Below are 20228 nucleotides of genomic sequence, written 5' to 3' on the forward strand. Positions count from 1 at the left end.
ATTTCATAAGAAGAACATCACACCAATGGTCAAACATGGTGGTGGTTGTTTGATGGTCTATGCTTTGCTGCTATGGGACCTGGATGACTTGCAGTGACTGTCCCATGAATCGTCCTCTCTACCAGAAAATCCTGAAAGAATGTCTGGCCAGCAGTTTATGCCCTCTAACTCAAGTGAACTTGGTTTATTTAGCAGGACAGTGATCTGAAGCACAGCACCAAACAAAAGAAAATTAATAAAGAAGACTGCCACAATTCCCCAACAGCACTGTGAAAGTCACATTGCCAGGTATTGCAAATATTTGATTGCAGTTCTTGCTTAGCAGGATTGCAGAACCAGTTATTTGGGTTGGTTGGCAATTTAAAATCTGCATTATATTAACTTAAATTATCTGTTTAAAATTAAAATTTGTTTGAGAAACTGAAACAGGTAAGTATAAAATGTCACAAAAAAAATAGAAATCAAGAAAGAAATACTATTTCACAAACTGAAACCATATAGGAGAGGTCCAGAAAGCAGATCTAGTGATGGTCAGAGTTATACAATTGATGAGCCATAGCATGAAGATTTGGGAAAGCATTGTTGAAGCTATGTTAAGAAGAAAGGTGGAGTGTGTTGATAGAGAAGTATAGAGAAGGTCAGAAAGAGTTGTAGTGTCATTGATCTGGAGAAAGTATATGATAGGGTGCCAAGAGAGGAACTGCAGTGGTGCATTAGAAAATCAGTAGTAGCAGAGAAATTTGTATGAGGACAGCAGTGAAAGAGTGGTGAGGTGTGTGGTTGGAGTGACATAAGTGTTCAGGGTGGAGGTGGTATTACATTACATCATCACCCCTTCTTATTTGCAAAGGTGTTGGACAGGCTGACAGATGAACTCAGGCAGGAGTCTCCATTGTCTAAGGTGTTTATAAGCACCACTCTGATCTGTAGTAACAGTAGGGATGATTTGCAACAGAAGGATAGCAGCAAGCGTGAAAGGGAGATTTACAAGATGGGAGGGACACCTGCTATGATGTATGGTGTGGGGATGGTGGTACTGACCCAAAGTCTGAAGATAGAGTTTGAGGCAAGAGTTTAAAATGACACTCACTGTGAGCGATCAAGATGGACAGGACAATTCCTTTTTTTTCCCAGTTGCCTAACGCCACTGTATTAGAAGGTAAAGAGCCTACAAAATTTAAAGCGAGTATATCAATATGACAGCTCAAGCGGAGGGCGGGCTCACAGAGAAGATTCATGGATGTGGTGACAGCGGGTATGCAGAGGGATGGCGTAACAAGGAAGGATACTAGGGATAAGGTGAGATGAGAGCAAATCACGCGCTGTGACAACTCCTGAAGGTAGCAGCCAAAAAGTTGATGATTAACAAAATTCTGTGTTAATGCACGTTTAAAATGAATATCATTTATATAAAAAAAAACCACAGTAACACAAGTTACACTGATAAGCCTTTTTTATTTTTTATTTCAGAATATAATTAAAAAAAAGTTTTAAGTGTAGTTCACATTTCTCAAGTCAAACTGAAAATGTATTCAATTTCTGCAGATACACTAAAAACCGAACAGACTTGTGATGTGTGTAGAGTCAAATCCCACGCTTTTGACCTTTCCAGCAGTACTATGGACAGATGTATACTGCAAGAAAAACCACTCATCTTTCAATGTAGTATACGTTAAAAATAATTAAGTGACTTGGAGTTCGTAGTGAGCTCTGCGATGCATTTAAATTCACATTCAACATGCTGCTTCTACAGTCTCCCTGGGACTTACTCTGCTTTTCCTTTTCTGTCATATTCACTTCTTAAATTAATGATGGACAGTCGTAATGAACATGGCCAGTTACAAATAATCACAGCAGGTATCCCATTATTTTAATCAATATAAGCCAAAAGATCTGGCTTTAGACTAAAAACTATAGGTTTGAGGCGTTTTGCTCTACTCTTAGCTTTGTATGATGTCAGAACTGATATCCATAATATCGTTATCTCAGGTGTGGCTCTGGCTTTCAGCAGAGAAGCACAACCCACTGTTGTCCTGTTCAAGGGATAGCCAAGCAGAACAAAGTTACTGTAAAGGGAGACAAGCCGATTTCAGATCGTTTCAGACAGTGTAAGCTTTAAGCACCCCTCATGTGTTTAAAGAAGGTTTGTATTAAAAAAAACAAAACAAAAACAACTTTAATATGATGTTGTCTTAAGTAACAAAATTGGACAGAAAGTAAAGATGACACGTAAACAAAATAGTTTAGGTTATGTTTGCTATGAAACAAATGTGGAAACGTATCAAGCTCTGAGCAGTAATCAACTTGCTCAGATCTTTTTTTTTTTTAATTAATCAGATTAATTTGGCACCAAAAACTGACTTGTAGAAAAATAACAATGATTTTCAACCAGTTGATCTGAAGGATTTTTTGTTACTAGCACATTGATTTCTTCCTTTGGGGGCCTCAAACTATCTTCATTCACTTCATTTTGGTAAAGTGAATCAAAAACTGTTATGCAGACATGAACACAGCAGGACACATTTAACTTAGCTAGGTTAGTTTGCTTTGTTTCTCCAAATCTTAATGTGGTTAGTTGTAAAGTCTTTACCTTACAATTTAAAGCGCCTTGCGGTGACTGCTGTCATAAACTGTCACTATATAAATAAAAGTGAATTGAATCGACAAAGTCAGAAAGTGCTTTAGCCTGAAACATCAGCCCACAATAACCCCTAAGGTCCAGCTGTCAACTATCCTATGGGTACTGTATGGGCTAATGTATTGGCGAGTTCAGTCTGACCCGTAATTTATGTTGGAAGCAGTGAACAGTAGCAGAGCTGAAGGCAGAACTGATCGATTCTGGAACGATGACTTCATTCCCCTTTGAAATGAGGCTGCCTCTTCTCCTTGAAAGCAGCCAAGCCTTCCAAACGGTCTTTAGTTGGTATCACCTTAAAACACCAAAAGCATGTGAGTAGTAAAAACCATGCACCGTGGCCACTTCTGTGTTCTTGTATATACACAAGACACAAATTACCCCCCCCCCCCAATGGTTTCACAATACCCTATTGGTTAGACAGGTTTTTTTTTTGTTGTTGTTGTTTTTTTAAATGCACAGATCTCCAGGTACAAATGTCCCTAAAACTCTGTAACATTGCAAACTGCTCAGTTTACTGCAAGAAATAAACTGGCTGGTTGTAAAAACAAATAAAGAGACATCTCTGTCAGAGGTGGGCAGTATAGCCTCTAGCCTCTTCTACTTTATATAATTGAGATGAATAACATAAGGTTTTCCTGACCCTCACATTCTACCTTTCGTTTATGCCAACAATCTTCAACCTGCACAATCACACTTTTTCATTACTCACTTGGGAATAACAAGCCTCTTCTATTGCCAGACCTGTAGATAAATCCACCTGAAAGGGAATGTGGGAATTCTCAGTTAGGGTTGCAATATAGCCAAAAAATATCTTTGTCCGCAAAGAGTTAAACTGAAGAGCTTTAAAAGGTGTAAAGTTTTGAAAATGTACATTTTATTACAGAATTACAACAAAATAAAGAACCGTAAAGGCACCCATCCACTGACCACACTTACCTCTATCCCCTGGTTAATTGCCAACTTTGCCATCCTTATTGCAATTGGGCCCTGTGGAGTCAAAAAATCAAAAATGTATATAAGTTTTATATGCCATGGTTGAAATGGTTAATATGAGAAAACGTTTCGCTGTTTTTTTTTAGTCAGGTTGTTTTGCACAAAATGTTCATTTTTTAAAATATGAACGATCAAAGGAAACAAAAATGTATCCTTTCAATTTGGCACTAAACACCTCAAGCACTTTTTTGACCGCGTCTAAACTGCTGTGTTCAGGGAGAAAGCCTGAAGAAGGTACAACTGAGCAGAAGCCCAACCAGCACCAGGGTTGTAGTTTTCTTACAAATTTATAGGGTTGTGCACCATAATTTCATCCCCTAGGTCACATTGTAAGAGCTCTACTGCAACATGATGAGAGTTCTAGGGGACAACTATGGGTGAAACAGCTTGAACTGAACTGCTCTCACTACATTAATAAAATAGAAGACTTTCCATACCAGCACAAAGACCACTCACTATCTGTAATTTGAATCACTGAGACTTTCCACTTTCTCAAAGTCAAGCTGAGAGATTCTGTTTTCAGAGAGGGTGAAATCTGGCATGCAACTCAAGTGTGAATATTCAGGTGTTTAGAATAGCAATTTTGACAGAGAGCTAAAAATAACAGTCGCAATGGAGTGCTCACATTTTGCAACAAGCAGACCTCGAAGGAGTAGTGTCCAGTTGGGTAAGAGTGCATTGTAAAAATAGGGTCTTGAAATTATTGATACAAAGATCTGCTTATCAGTTACATGATCTTCTTACCTGGGGGTTAATCTCCCGTGCAAGCTCCAGAGCCCTCAAGTAGGCAGCATCTCCACTGTCATTCTGCTCCACAGAATGACTGACAAGACCCATTTGTTGCGCCTGTGTTCCATCAACCACTCGTGCAGCAAAGATGAGCTCCTTGGCAAGAGAGACGCCAATCACCCTAGGGAGACGTTGTGTACCACCTGCACAGGGCACAGGAGAAACCTGGATAGAATATGGCCTCACCCATTGATACACTGATACTGCCCTCCATCTGTAGTAGAAATTCAATGTAAAAATGACCACCTTGTGGAGAAACTATAGGACAAGTTGTGGAAACAATTCCCCAAGTTATCTTCCCAAGGTTTCTAAATCTAATAAGTGCTCTGTTTACACACTACATTTTTATAGACAACATAATATAAAATGAAACTACAAAATTTACAAAGAAATGAAATAAAACATGCTGTACCTGCTCCAGGAATAATTGCAAGTTTAGTCTCAACTAGTCCCATTTTGGCAGTATTGGCTAGAAAGATTAAAGAGAAAAATTATTACTACCACTACTACTGATGTACGCTCTTAACACACAACATTAAAACCACTAAAGTGAAGAACAGTGAGAACTGCAACTCTGTTCCATCTCAGCATATTAATGTATTTTAAGAGTGACATAAACTAACCAATCACAAGTGGTCAATCCTGAGGTGGAATTACTACTTTTCTTAGTAGCATTTAGTGGCTTTGGAAAATGTGCAGCAAAATTTCTCAAACACATCGGATTAAGAAAGCATTTATTTAATTTTTTTTTCACATCTTTATTTTTAATGAGACCAATAGTGCTTCAGATCTTCATAAAAGTAAAGCTTAAAGTGCCAAGTAAACTTTAAATTCAAGCCACAGTTAAACTGATTTTTAAGTTGGTTAAAATATGTTCTACTGCATGTTTAGCATCCGTGTTAGCAGCATCCCATAACTCAGGTTCTCACTCAAAGATTATAAAAGTTATAAAATGTACTACAAACACATTTCATAATATATATTTGATTTTCATACATTCCTTGGAGTGTAGCCCTTTCAGGTTTACTATGGGGCGCTACTAATGTCATATTAGTAAACACAGGCACAAAGTAAAGTCCTCTGAGTCTTACATGAAATTCTGATGTCACAAGCAAGGGCCATTTCCAAACCTCCTCCTAAGGCAGCACCATCAATTGCAGCAATTGTTGGTACTGGCAGGCTTCCTATGAAAAGAATGATCTTCTATCAATCAAGGAGACGCACACTGTATTTATACAGGACTGACCATCATTGGGAACTGCCATATATAACAAAAAGTGAACTGAATTTAAGAAAAGTACTGGTTCAAACAAAATGTATTCACATTACTTACAAATTGTGGTAAATAAATATTGATGAATGTAGGATTTGTCCATAAATTATTTGTGTGAACAGTTTAAGTAGAGATTTGTGCAAGTGTGGCATGAACCTCAAACAACCATTAAAGCACTTCCAACTCAATAAATAAACAATTCACGAATTCATTTTGCATGATTCAGACTTTACCTAGCTCTGTAATGAGGGCTCTTGCTTTGGATACAAATGGTCCCACTTCGCTCTGGTGCATCTTGGCCCTCTCCTTCAGATCTGCACCTGCCAATAGACACAAAGGAAAAGCGTTCAGCCAGAGGTAAGTGGCTTCCTGAGGCATACAGCAGAGGAGTGCATTACCAGCACACACAGTTTTGGCATCTGCTACCGTTTCTGAATTTAAAGCCGAATTTCGCTCACAAGACCCAAGATGGGTATTTCAGATTCCGGATCATAGTGATGTGGGAATTTATCAACAACTGAAGAATGACAAGTAAAACATAGAGCATTTTTAATGTTATTATTATTATTCCAATTATGGTTCAAAAAGAAAATAGCCCAATTAGCAAGGACAGTATACCTGCACAAAATATACCAGGAACCAAACTGCATAAAATTACACTGCGCACTTTTTTATTCTTCTTGATGTCCTCCACAGCTTCAAACATCTGAAAGACAAAAAAGTTTTCCAACAACAACAAAAAATGTCTGTCAACATTTTATAAATTATGACAACTGAAAATAAATAACTTGAAGCACAGTTCAGGATAAACTAGTACTTAAGAAATATTAAAAGTTTAGTAAAATACTTTTGAGCTCTTAAGTTTCTACTGAGTGCTTAGGCTCAGCAGATATTTAAAGAGCAGAAGTCTATTTTTCTGTTACTGAGTTATATGAGGACATAAACAACATGGACAGCTTAGTCATAGTTAGCTGTTATTGGTGAACAGAGACAAGTGTGCACTCCTTCCAGATCTTAAAGCCGTTTAATTTTAAAACTGTTCATCAAGAAAGTTAATTGGTTTATAGAAGTTGTGACTAGAGGAGATTAAGAGTGGAAAAGGAAATTGTAGTATTGACTGGCATTTAGATCTTTAACCACTTGAAAACTTTTTAAACTAAATTCACTCACACATGTAAAAAGATCGCCACCCCTGAGCCATAATGACCCATAACTACATATAATGTATAACTCAAGTAGCCAAGCTCTCTGAATGACCTAAGCACAAAGAAGCCTATGTGTAGTGCAGGCAAGTAGAATTCTAGATGAAACTTATGAATTGTTTGCTTGGTTCTAACCATAATTTTAAAAAATACAAATAGACTAAAAGGCACATAGCAATACATACCATTTTCACAAGATTTTTGCTTATGGCATTTTTGGCTTTTGGTCGATTTATTCCAACGACGACAATACCTGAAAGATAGATGTGACATCCTGCTGACTGACCACGCCACACACGTTAATGTCACCAAAACAGAATCCAATCCAATCCATCTTTATTTATATAGCACTTTTAAAAACAACAAAGTTGACAAAAGTGCTTTCCAATAATAAAACAGAGATAGCAGTTAAAACCATACTTTAAGCATACAATGAAATCAATAAACAAAATAAATATATAATTGAAAAAGAAGATAAATATAAGAATAGCCGAGATGGTCAGAGAGTATATATATATATATATATATATATATATATATATATATATATCACTAGCTTTTCGAGAAAATTCGACTAACTTGAAATTCCTCATAATTATTAAACATTACCAGTAAACAATCTCAAAACTGCATTCTGTTCGCCTTAAAGGTAAGGGATTATCAAATTCTTTTTTGGAAATGTACCTGCATTAAATGAATTTGAACCTTTTCTGGTGTTTTGTTACGGTCTAGGATGACATCATGTTACACAGTGATGTGAGTGCCACCTTTTACTTTGACTTTTTTGGAATTCCGTTTCGACAATAACACCAGCTTTCTCCTGACAAACTCGCATTCCAGGTAATGCAGGCTGTGACAAGAACTTACCGCTGTCTTCTCCGTCTAGGTATCTAACGCGCAGGTCATCCTTTGAGTCGGAGCTGTAGTATCGCGTAACAGCACCGTGGCCGTTCAGGCGAGGACAAAGCACGACTCTGTTAGACAGAACATACCGTCTGGAGAAGAAGGCAGCGGCTAGCCTACACGCACTTTGTCGATGCGCTGCCTGTACGCGAAAAGATTGCCAAAAGGATCTGCAACCTACCAAGACCGCCATACCGAGGAGCTGTAATGCTGTTTGACTTTCAACTTTGAACCCAGTCACGTGATGAGATCACATGACTTATTTGCGGTCTGCATGGCAGAAAAATAAAAATATTGAATTTAATTCTTAATTTTATTTTACTCGTGTCGCGCGTTGTCTTAATTTATAAATGTGGTGCAAAATATATCACTAATTTTAAAACCCAATAGTAAATATGATGAAAATAATTACTCACTTTTTGAACGTGACAATTAGATTTGATTCATACGATTCCCTGTTTATATACACAATAAAAGTTCAATTTAGTTTTATTTATAGAGGAAGATAACAGCAGTTGGCTGAAGGTGCTTTATTTTGCAAGGCAAAAGACATTACAATAACACAGAGAAAACTCCAGCAGTCAGACATCCCCCTCTTTATTCTTCGTATCCTTTATTTATCTAAGTAAAAAGTGTCATTGAGATTTAAATCTCATCTCCAAGAAAGACCTGGCCCTTAAGCAAGCATTTGGTGACAGTGGGAAGGAAAAACTCCCTTTTAAGGAAGAAGTCTCCAGTAGAACCAGGCTCAGGGATTTGCAGCATCTGCCACGGCTGGCTGGGAATCTCTCGCTACAGCATTTTGGATCAACTTAAGGCTGTTCAGGGAGGGTTTAGAACAACCTGATAATAATGAATTACAATAGTCCTGGCTAGAAATTAAAAAATGCATGAAGTAGTTTTTCATCACCCCTCTGAGACAGAATGCTTCTCATTTTAGAGATATTGCCAAAAGCAGGAAAGCAAATCATTTGTAACTTGTGTCCTCTGTCTAAATAAATAAATAAATCTGGGTACATTTCCAGATGATTTAACATGCAACTATTTTGCTCGTAATAAGTTAAATGAGTAAAGAAAAAAAAAGGCTATTTACACAAGATAATTCATAATTTTATTGGGGGGGTGATATTGGTTGGGTTTGATTATCGGGGGGGGGGGGGGTCATAACCCCTCTAACCCCCCTGGAAATTACGCCCCTGATTGCCATGGCTGTGGTAGTTGCAGTATGTGTACTGCATTGAATTCTATGATTCTCACAGATTGAAATAGTACCTTTTATGTTGACCCCCAGCTTCAAATTATCATTCAGGGATTACCCCCCCCAGTCCAGACACCCCTGCTTCTACAATACATTTAATTCACAGTGGGGATGAAATCTCCCCATCATTTACTGCATCAACCAAAATTTAGGAATCTATTTTTCACAGTTCCGTAGAACACATAGCTAACTTACACCAGCTAATTCCTTTTGACATATTTATTAACTTTCAGACTGGAAGTTGAGATCTGCTGCTGATCTCACTGCCTCCTTCCCTGTACTAAGATTTACAGATGTTGATTAAAAAAAAGTGCAGAAGATGTGGAGGAATCTAATATATAAGTGGAATATTTATTTAGACTTTTGTTTTTGTTTGGTTTTTAAATTGGCAACATTTTCTGCTGTTCACACTTGATGTTATTTAATATTAAATATTAACATTATGGTACAGCTGGCCAAATAACTCTAAGTGGAAGGGGGAATGAAAAGTTGCATGCTAAACTTTTCGTATTCTGTGGATTCAAGCCCATACCCCCAATCCAGGAAAGTCTAGAACTGGCTTTCTGGTTAAAAGGTTTGCCCTGAATTCATGAAGACTCTGGATGTTGCAGGGCTGTCTTGGTTGACAAGCTACTGCAATGTTGCATGGGAGATCAGGGGCAGTACCTCTGGATTGGCAGACCGGAGTGGTGGTTCCCATTAGAGGTGGGTTTTGATTATCGATTTATTGATTAAAATCGATTTTGGCTTGGATAACGTGATATAACGTGATATAGATAGGTTCACGAGTGAGGGGGGAAGGAAGTTGGAGATCAACAGGCGAATTGGTGCTGTGGCATTTTAACACAATTTAATCCCACATTTGTGAAAGAAAAGCAAAACACTTTTTTGAAAAGTCTGTAACAAAACCATCAAATCTGATAAAGGTTATTTAAATGCTGCAAAAGAAGAATGGATTGGAATAGAAAAAGTACATATCCTAACCTTAATTACTGGAGGAGAATAATGAATGATGCTCATAGTGAGTAAAAAGTAAACTGAGTGCATTTTTTGGATAGAGATTCACTTTTAATGTGTGTGTTTAATATAATACAGATACATAAAAAACACTCCCAAAACAGAATTAATTATTACAAAATATTAATAAAAACTATAGAAATGGAGGCAACTTTGCCCGTGGTTGAATGTATACAATGTATGAAAAAAGCTTTATTGCAGATACTAATTTTACTAATTTAATAATAATAATTTTGTGTTGTAAGATTTATGACTTTCATGCTTTCATAGTGGTACTTGGGAGAGCTTGACATTTTATCAGGTGGTCCACACTGTAAAAAGTTTGAGAAACACTGATAAGTTAAGTGTATGTGTGCTTTTGGAAAACATTTAAAGCTGCTGTACAGAATCTTTGAAACAAGCTTAAAACATTTTTAGAAACAGAGCATCTGCTTCTCTTTACAGCTCCTCACTCCACCAGGGCTGTTTGGCACTTTCTGATAATGTGATGTACCTACTGTGGCAGTCATACAGACAATTGGACGGTCCAAAAATTGGCCTACCTATTACTGGCTGAGGTTTTAGTAGAGTTGTGGCTGAACCACATAAAAATATATCATTAATTTTAATCTCCCCAATCAATTATAATGTTATGTTGGAATGTTGTTAAAGAGGGTCAAAAATGTTTCAACCCAGTTTGTTTTGCAGATTCTGTATAGCAGCTTTAATATAGGGAGGACACAACTTCCAGATTGTGAGTAAAATCAGATTTTTTTTCTCTTTGCCAGTTTAACAGTTTCTGTTGTGCCTGTCACTGTTCCCTGTCTGTTTTCTTACCTGGTTCTTCCTGACCTTGTACTTTCTCCTCACGTTCCCCTCTTTCCTCTCTCCCTCTTTGGGCTGGCAATCATACACAAATAGATTGTATTCAATTAGATGAAAAATTACATTAATATGAAAAAAATTCTATTAAGATCACTAACAAAAAGTCCTCTCTCAGTGTATTTTCAACCAAAAGGCAAATAACCAAACCACATGAACATCTAATAAGAGATATAAACATTGAAACACTGATCCAACATTATTCTTGATTGACGGATCATTTGATTTTACACTTTTACCTGAATGTGGGTCCTTTTTTTGAAAAAAAAACTTCCTTATATCTATTATGAACCTGGCTGTCTCTCTGTACACACACACACACACACACACACACACACACACACACACACACACAAAACAGGTGTTCTAAGGTTAATGGGCATTCAGTCAGTTAGCTAGTTAGTATCCATGTCAAACAGGACAGTGGTAACAACAGCAGGCTGCAGACAATTTAAAGTTTTAGATTTTAAATAGGCTGTATACATTTCAATGGGAGCAACAGGACGGTCAAATGTCGCTGAATTTACTACAGAGCAGGACGGATTGTAGGGTAGCAAACATTGTCGGAAAACACGTTTTCAACACTGCAGGTTACCTGGTGTAATGTTTTTCAGCTAAAAAGAAACATGGTCTGACTCCTACCTAACTATATAAAGAGTAACTGAAGGTTAAATGCAGCTAATATGTCCTGTTAGAGATAGGGTGAGGAGTTTGGCTATCCAGGAGGGGCTCAGAGTAGAGCTGCTGCTCCTCCACATCGAAAGGAGCTAGTGGAGGTGGTTTGGGCATCTAACTAGGATGCCTCCTGGGTGTGGTGTTCCGGGTATGCCCTGGTGAATGCCCCCGATGGATATTAATTAAACTTGTAGTTGGATATAATATGATTAGAATTAAGCATAATTAACTATTAGCAAAACTGCATTCAGATAAACCCTGTTTTAAAACTCTGTATCCCTTTATTGATGAAAAGACTGGATGTTAAGTACTGTTATTTATATTTTGGATAAAGATGGGGGGATCTTAATCTCTTTGACAGTTCTTATGTTTGATTAGATCACCAGTGTCTAAGGAGGAAAATGAGAGACCAGGAGAAAAAGTAGGTGAAGTTACACTTGTTCTTGAACTCATTGGAAAGCTAAACTCAGAACTGAAAATTCTACTTTAAGAGTCCCTTAAGTTGAAAACGTATTTTGTGTTTATATAGAGTAGTGTTTATATAAAATTACACATTAAAGCTGTAACAATTATGTTTCTTATTGCAGTGATTTCTCTAAACCAGTAACAAACAAAAGCAAATGCTAAATCCTAACTCAGATTATTTTAACTGTACTGTTTTTAATTGTATGATGATTTACAAACATGACTAACCCATTTCTTTTGGTGAGTGTTCTCTATTCCCAATGGCAGTATGCTATCCACACAGTTTCAGCTTGAATCAACAACTTTTGGAGAATTTTTCTCTTTGCTGTTCTGTCATAAAACAAATGGATTGATGGATTTTAGGCATTCTTAACACAACTGAAGAGGTTGGTTTTACATCTAAATGAATTTGCTACTGTAGCATTATTTTCTAGTGTGTTTCCTAATCCAGCCATATTACGTGAAAAGAACTAGAAAGTCTTTCCTCACTGAGTAAAAATAAAAACTGAAAGCCACTTGGATGCTGGGAGATCTGACTTATGGCAACATGACTGCTTAATGATTGACCTAATACTATAAAAGAAAAGGGACATAGCTGAAAATATAGCCAAAATATAATTTTCAATCACAAATATCACATTTAGTATTAGCTTCAGGAAAGAAAAAGAAAGAAAGAAAGCATATATTTAATGACAGGACATTTATTGTGAATAAAAGCTCACATTACAATAAAGCTTGAGGCTGCTGGAAAAAATGAGTTATGATTATCATTGTTGGTATATTTCCAACTATGGCATAATATGCACATACAATGTATTTGACCTAAAGACCTTGAAAGGCTCATACATGCTTTTATAACCTCTAGACTGGACTACTGTAATTCTCTTTACTTAGGCCTCCAACTCTCTCTTATTCAACGCCTACAATTAGTCCAGAATGCCGCAGCACGCCTTTTAAGCGGCGCTAGAAGACAGGATCATATTACTCCCATTCTAGCTGACCTCCACTGGCTTCCTGTCAAATACCGTATTGTTTTTAAAATTCTTTTATATACTTTTAAAATCTTAAATAACTTGGCACCCAGTTATTTGATTGACCTTCTTAATCTATATATCCCTACAAGGGCACTCAGATCCTCTAATCAGGGGCTTCTAATGCAACCAATGTCTCGATTAAAGACGAAGGGGGATCGGGCCTTTGCTTTCGCTGCACCAAAACTCTGGAACAGCCTACCGGTTGATGTCCGTGTGTCGGAAACTATCCAATCTTTTAAATCTCGGTTAAAAACCCATCTATTTAAGCTCGCTTTTCAAACTACTTAGCTTAATTTTCCCTGTTTCATGCCTGTTCTTATATTATTATTTTATAATTTTATTCTTTGTTAACTGTTTTCTCCTGTTGTAAATTGCAAGTATGGTTCGTTTGTGAAGCACTTTGTTGTACTTGTGACTTTTAAATGTGCTATAGAAATAAAATTGAAATTGAATTGAAATTAAGTGAATTATTTGACATGATACCAGCTATGTTTGATTTAACTTGCTCATTTATATTAACTATATAGAAAGTCACATAGTAATATGTGACCACCCCAATTTGCTACAAACAGCAAACAAGGCATATATGATGATGATGATTACTGATGGCTCTGGATTCTACATAGTAACAGAAACTTTAGGGTTGAGATCCTTTCTTCCATAAACTGAGCATTGTGTAATTCAAAATATTTCAAAGCTTTGTAAAATCCAACTACAGTCCTGTCAAGGTTAAGGAAATTTACAATTCTCCAGCAAATGTCACTCACAATCTCGCTTTAACCAGCAGCCTGGAAAGTTAAAGTAATCAACAAAATAATGAAAAAGCAAAACAAAGTTTGGCAAACAGTGAAACAGTGAGTGAAGCAGAGCCTATTTAAAAGTTGTACTAAAGTTTGAGTCAAAATCTATATCATTCTTTTCTTAAACTCCAGTAGGGATGTGGCTGTGTTTCAGCCCACTGGTGGAAGTTTGTGACAATGTTATTGACTAAATGTTTAAGCCTCCAGGTGCTGTTAAATGAATGTTTAATGTCAATAAGCAGGCTTTACATTACCAAAAGAACAAGGCTGAACACAAATGCTCTCTTAACAATCTGTAACTTTCAAACCAATTCCTCAAAATAATTCTGAAAAGAAGTATAAAACTTTCATTCACTTTAAGGAAGTTGTTAAAAGAAAAGTAATCTGGCACTACACAAACATACAAACCAATAATATGACTTAAAACATGAAGAATTTCAGCTTCAAGGCAAATAATGGCCAGGCTGCTCCTGGCCACAAATTTGACAGCAGGGGGGAGGGCTGCTGTTAACAACTGGAACCTTTTTTCAGCGCCACAAAATAAAAGAAAAAAAAGAAAAAAGCAGCGCTCAACAACAGCAGGTACATATCAATAGGCAACGCTCTATGATAGCAATCATGAACAGTTTGGACTCTTGAAAACAAACAAACCAAAAAAAACCTTTCACTCACAATGTTTTACACAATAACAGTCTATAGCAAATTCTCAAAGTACCCAGAAAATCCTTACTTAGGCTACTTATGCATGTGATCCTATTTTACTTTGCAAAACGTGGAGGGACATGATGCTGAATAATTTGTCACGTACAGTTTAACCTTTATCAGTTTTCGCCACTCTGCTGCTACATAGACTAGTTCCAATTACCACTTCAACATTCCAGTCTTCTCCACTGTTCACTTCACATTAAATAGCTTCCTGCTTTGTTAAATGACATAAAACCCATCTGTTAATGATGTAATTTAACACAAACAATGCCATAAAGTGTTGGTTTCATTAACAGTAAGTTTGGATTGGAAAAAGCCAAAGTACAATGAACTGGCATTATTAAGTGAAATAGCCTTTGTAAGAGGAACAGGAATATTATACTAAATTTATCATATGACAATGTGGGTAATTCCATTTCTCCTCAACCTTCACTGGAAAATAGCCTGGATACACAAAAACTATTATTTGTGACTCTAGTATTTTATTCAAACTCATTTATTTGAAAATTTACCAAAAGAAAACATTGTTTAACCCAAATGTCCACACAGTGAAACAGCAAATATAATGCTAAGCATACAATTGTCATTCAGAGAAACTCATGTCTCATGATGATCAGCGACGCTTTTGGTAGAATCTATTCCAGGTACCTGTTCTCTTTTGGAAGCGACTGCTCTGGGAGACAGGGTGCCAAAGCTCTGTTTTACATACCAGTCTTCTGCATGCAAGTGTGCATAGGAAGAGTCTTTTACATCCACAATGGTTTTGTTTGACACGGGGCTTGAGGACTCATCATTATTCGTGCACCCACCCTGCAGTGTCATTGCGTGGCTTACATGCCATTGCTCAGACTGCTGGCTCCAGTCTTGCATGTTGGTGACCTGTACTGACAAAGGGCAGTGAGAAGCCTGTGTGCAACCAAAAGTGCTTTTTGTGGCCTGGTAGCATTCTCCCTCTGAAATACTGACAGGAGAAGAGGACTTTCCAGAGGATTCGTATTCGGGGTCGATTGCCTCCACTTTGATTTGGACGGTTCTGGATTTAATCCGCAGTTTATGGGGTAAAGCTGAAGAACTACCATCTGGCACTTTATGTGTGGAGACAATGATGCTTCTTGGGTCTACTACAGATGGCATCAACCCTTTGGGGACCTGCTGCTCATCCTCACCATCAGATGATTTGCTAACTGCACCATCATCCGAGCTCCTGGGTGAGTTACTAGATGACCTCATGATCTGCATGAATGATGCAGACTGAGTGTAGACTCCAGACAAAGGGCTGGCTATGCCAGGTTTGTAGAGTTCATAGGGACTACCTTGCTCTTGTCTATAGCTGCCATTCTCTCCCGGTTCCTGCTTGACCTCTGCATTCCTGCAGACAGTAAAGCTACCCTGAGTTGCGGTAAATGTCTTGGGCATATGAGGTGAATGCCTGATGACTGATATGCAGCTGCTGCGCAGGTGAATAGGCTCCTTTTCTTTGCTGGTAAAACCTTGGCTAGCATTGGGTGGAATAAACATTTGGTGGAGGTTAAGAGCGGCGGAGCTGGATAACCGTTGGACTTCTTGGGCATATGCTGTCGAGCTCACCAATCCAAACTTCAACTTCAATGACAGCAGCTCAGCCTTGAGGGAGGCATTTTCCTCGCCAAGTGCTACCAATTTGTTCTCTAGCACCATATCATTTATGCGTCGCTTCTCCCTTGAACGCTTGGCTGCTTCGTTGTTTTTACGACGCCTCTCCCAGTACAGGGTGTCTTTTTTTTCCTCTGGGATAAACTCCCTTTTCCTACGACAAGCAGATTTAGCCTTGAAAGGAAGTGCAGAGATTTTGTGGCTCAGGAGGTCTCTGTTGGTCCCTTGTAAAGCCACAGCCAGGCACAGGGCATCCTCTCCACTGTAGGACTGATTGGAGTCCACTTCTTGCTTTATTGATTGCATATTATTACTGTTTGCTACTGTCAGCATGCTAAAAGATCTTCAACTGTATACCATAATGCTTGTATCGAGCAAAATTAACTGTCACATGGAATTAATCCGCTTGAGTTGAAGAAATCTGTGGAATAAGACACAACAGAAATGTTTTTCGTCAGAGTTTAGTTGAAACAATGTCAAACAAGTTACCATGATACTTTAATATTTACTTGTGCTGATCAAAGATTGTATATTATCATCCACTTAAAGCTTATTCAGATTTTTGTGCTCTACACATAAAACATTAAGGCTGCAATTATGAGTCCAGTATATTTCTGAAAATACATTTGTAGAAGAGTAAAATGTGGTTAATAGGGAGAGTTAATATCAAGGTAATTACTTTTTAGTTTTGCTATTACCATTTCCTACTTTGTGTCAGAGAAACAAAGAAATCTTCATTAAAGTACAAAAAAAAAACATGAAGAAAACATATAATCATTTAACTTTCAGAAACTGGATTCCTTCAACAGATTTCAAAATTCATGCTGTGTAACAGATAAATATTTAAAGATGTCATTGGTGAATGTCATCTTATTTACCAATAGCCTGATACCAGTCAACAAGGTATATCAGTCAGTTCCAATGCCTGGCCAATAAATTGGTGCTTCCCCATGATTTACCTTGATTAAAATTTAAAGTAGCAGTTCTTTTGCACATGCCAAGCTTAGGAAATTGAAGTAAACAAACTTTTTTATTCAAAATGATGAAAATAGACATAAAGGCATGATATCACAAAAAATGAGAAACACGAAGCCTGTAACCTGAATAATTTCTTTTGAACTAGTCTTTCACACTCACTGCAGCAAACAGTGGTATTTAGAAGAGGAGCAGAAAGATTTTTAATTAGAAAAATTTATGTTTAGGGTGTGATACAGTTTCCTCAAATGTTTCTTCTTGACTCTGTGCCCTCGTTTTGTCCTTGACTTGGGTCTACATTTAGGAAGAGAGAGACATGACTAATAGGTCACAGACTTGTGTATACATTATAGTCTGGTAACTTTCAGACACTAACTTTGTGTGTTACAATTTGGTCTCCCACTTTTTAGAAGCAAGAAGGCGCTGTATCCCCGACAAATCCATTTGAAATACAGGAGAAATATTTCTCTTTTCATTTACTTGAACCCCTTACGCAGTCTACTACAGATTTTATGGTGCCGATGTGCAAACCCCAGCTGGCGTTGACGAACGCGTCCTTTTGTCTTTTTTTTAACGAGGCAACAAAACATCGTGCCTAAATTTGGATCATACATGATTAAAAACGGTGGCGATGTTATCGCAACGTGCGACACTTGGAGGGTGGGTGCTGACCGAGTGTTTGCTGCTGGTTCAGTCGCGACAAGCAGTACAGAGCGATCGACTCGGCGTTCCAGCACCGGGCCGTCAATGCGTCCTGTTGCCCCAGATTCCTTCATTGTGTCGGTATTATACAATAAGCCCCGCTCCTGCCATCCCGAGTGCCAGCAATTTCTATTGGTGCAGACATTATGCAATGTTTGCCTGTGTGGCAATAACAATACGGACCAGTGATTGCTCAGCTCTGCGTCCAAGTAAAATAGCTCTAAAATTGTCCACATGTGTTAGGTAGCTAACACTGTATGTAACAGACTTTACTAAGACAATGTGGGCATTCAACTCTGTACATGACATCATTGTCTTCGTTACTCATGACATTGGCGGCTGAAGCGCGAGGTCCATCTACGCCCTGAAAAGTAAACTGTTACAACATTACAGAGAAGAAAGCGTTACTTTGCTGTCCCGACGTGGACTGACCCATTCTGTTGTCCACACATCGACAGAAGCCACAGTGCTTTGATAATGTTTCTACAAGCCACATCACATTCTTGTGTTTCAACACAGTGTTGTAATCTATGAATCACTGCTACTGGTAGGCCCGTGTGCCTGAATAAAATTAAACATCTATTATACCGGTTATAACTATATATTTTTTTAAAAAGCACACACTCGAACGTGAGCTTTGTCGCACTTTTAACTTGGAAACTACCGAGGCTGTTATTACATTTAAAATAGGTTTTGTGCGAGGACACACAGAAGGTAGCCAGCTGACTGAAATATAAGCTAGCTAAACGCCCCTGTGATTTCTGGGCGTGTGATCAGGCACCATCCTCTACAAACCTGTACAACGCTTAATGTTAATCCCAGACATTTAATATTAACCGCAAATCAAAACTGTACCTTTTCTATCACCTGCTTGTGGGGATTGGTTTGGTTTTCCACCGCGTATGATGCACACAGAAGCAGCATAGGTTTTCCATCAGCTAATAAGGAAATGATTGTCAAGAAAATCCTACAAGTTATAAAGTACTTTGCTCTCCTCCCTTGGCTTTTTCCTTTCAAGGTGGCTAGTGACTCATGGATCTGTGTTAGTAGGTCAGTGGTTGAGTGCATTGGCAGCGTGAAATTAAATGACAGCTACTGCATCCAATCGGCATGCAGCATTTTCTAACTTTAGCCAATGACTCTTGGCTTCACCAGAGCTCAAATCTTATTTAAGAATGTCTGTCGTCATTCACAGTAGGAGTGAAGCATTTGCGACAATCGGCTCGCAGACCGTGCTCGGATTTGTCCTCATATTACGAAAACAAAATATTTCCGATGTATTTATTGCTTATACTACTTTTACCATGGCATAAATATGCACATTTACTCCCAACAATGTTGCAAATGGGGCGTACACTTCTAAAACAGCACAAGAAGCTGTAGAAGCTCCGTGCGTCTAACGTTTAAGGTTGTCACATTGGTTTATATTTATAGTCAAATTTAGCTACTACATAATTCACACTGTTTACGCACTGTTGCATTAACAGACTTAGGCCATTCCTTGATGTTCTGTTGTCTTTTAATGTAGGTATAAGTCTGTTTTAATTTTATTTCCACTGCTGAATATATGTCTTATTAACAAATTACATTTTAATTTTAATACTGTATATTTCATTTTGAAATAAAATTAAAAGTGATTTTAAAAAGTCTATTTCCAAAAAGGAAATAGTAGTAAATACGTGAAAAAAGATAACCGGGGTTAATACAGTTAATTTCAGCTGTTTGGTTGTAAGTATACATACACGTCAGTCCAGACGGAGTGGGTTTTTTTTTTTTTTTTTTGGGGGGGGGGTTGGAGTCTTGTACCAGATGCCATGATCAGCTGCCAAGACCTGACTGTCACTATACATATTCTATTTTTTTGTCTGATGCTCTTGTTGCACTGCTAAATAGGCTGTAGCCAACATGATTTATAAAGGGATTATAAAATCTAAAAAATTACTGCATTATTTTACCTATACTCTTATTAAACTCACTTTCCTGAAAACTGATTGCAACTTCTAACTTGTGACGTAAATGTTATGCCTCATATTTATTTCACATCATTCATGGGAGATATGTTTGATAAATGATAAGTTAACAAGTCACTGCTACCAGCTTAATCAATTCATTGGGGCGACCTGCGTGTTGTGTTGCATTGTCTGATTTGGTCGTAGTGTGTAAACACCTCTAGAGGCCACTGTTGTATAGCTGCTGCAAACTGAACGTGCCCGTACCAGAGGTTATACTTAAAATGGCAGCTGCCAGGAAGTCTCTTTGGACATTTGTGTTCGCCCTTTATGAAATACATATGTTGTATTAATGCA

The 20228-nt window shown here is 37.7% G+C and overlaps 2 protein-coding genes across 3 annotated transcripts; both read right to left on the reverse strand.

Annotated features, from left to right (window-relative positions):
* Positions 1-1435: 1435 nt before the first annotated feature.
* On the reverse strand, positions 1436-8036 carry auh (AU RNA binding protein/enoyl-CoA hydratase). The gene is made up of 10 exons (XM_085414709.1): positions 7763-8036; positions 7081-7148; positions 6312-6399; positions 5927-6013; positions 5512-5604; positions 4833-4889; positions 4376-4563; positions 3575-3625; positions 3348-3395; positions 1436-2930 (listed from the first exon to the last, which is right to left on the reverse strand). The coding sequence occupies exons 1-10, from the start codon at positions 7989-7991 to the stop codon at positions 2853-2855; spliced, it is 987 nt and encodes a 328-aa protein (XP_085270835.1). The 5' UTR covers positions 7992-8036; the 3' UTR covers positions 1436-2852.
* Positions 8037-13559: 5523 nt separating this feature from the next.
* On the reverse strand, positions 13560-18971 carry nfil3 (nuclear factor, interleukin 3 regulated). 2 transcript variants are annotated; one of them, XM_085414711.1, is made up of 2 exons: positions 18790-18971; positions 13560-16666 (listed from the first exon to the last, which is right to left on the reverse strand). In XM_085414711.1, exon 2 carries the CDS (start codon positions 16576-16578, stop codon positions 15211-15213), a length of 1368 nt encoding a protein of 455 aa, XP_085270837.1. In that variant the 5' UTR covers positions 16579-16666; positions 18790-18971; the 3' UTR covers positions 13560-15210. The 2 variants fall into 2 exon arrangements, with proteins under 2 accessions (XP_085270837.1, XP_085270836.1); XM_085414710.1 differs by having other exon boundaries at positions 18778-18971.
* Positions 18972-20228: the final 1257 nt, after the last annotated feature.

This window comes from Rhamphochromis longiceps, linkage group LG7, assembly GCF_057381845.1.
Source record: "Rhamphochromis longiceps isolate RC_006_pf linkage group LG7, R_longiceps_female_GT1.1, whole genome shotgun sequence".
NCBI lineage: Eukaryota > Metazoa > Chordata > Actinopteri > Cichliformes > Cichlidae > Rhamphochromis > Rhamphochromis longiceps.

What these genes read in the sequence shown, in the direction of transcription:
- nfil3 (XM_085414711.1), bottom strand. Translation starts at nt 16,578, where the DNA reads ATGCTGACAGTAGCAAACAGTAATAATATGCAATCAATAAAGCAAGAA.
- auh (XM_085414709.1), bottom strand. Translation starts at nt 7,991, where the DNA reads ATGGCGGTCTTGGTAGGTTGCAGATCCTTTTGGCAATCTTTTCGCGTA. An exon ending in CCTAGACGGAGAAGACAGCG is followed by an intron (nt 7,149 to 7,762) that starts GTAAGTTCTTGT and finishes TCTATCTTTCAG; the next exon opens with GTATTGTCGTCGTTGGAATA. An exon ending in AGCCCTCATTACAGAGCTAG is followed by an intron (nt 5,605 to 5,926) that starts GTAAAGTCTGAA and finishes TTCTTTTCATAG; the next exon opens with GAAGCCTGCCAGTACCAACA.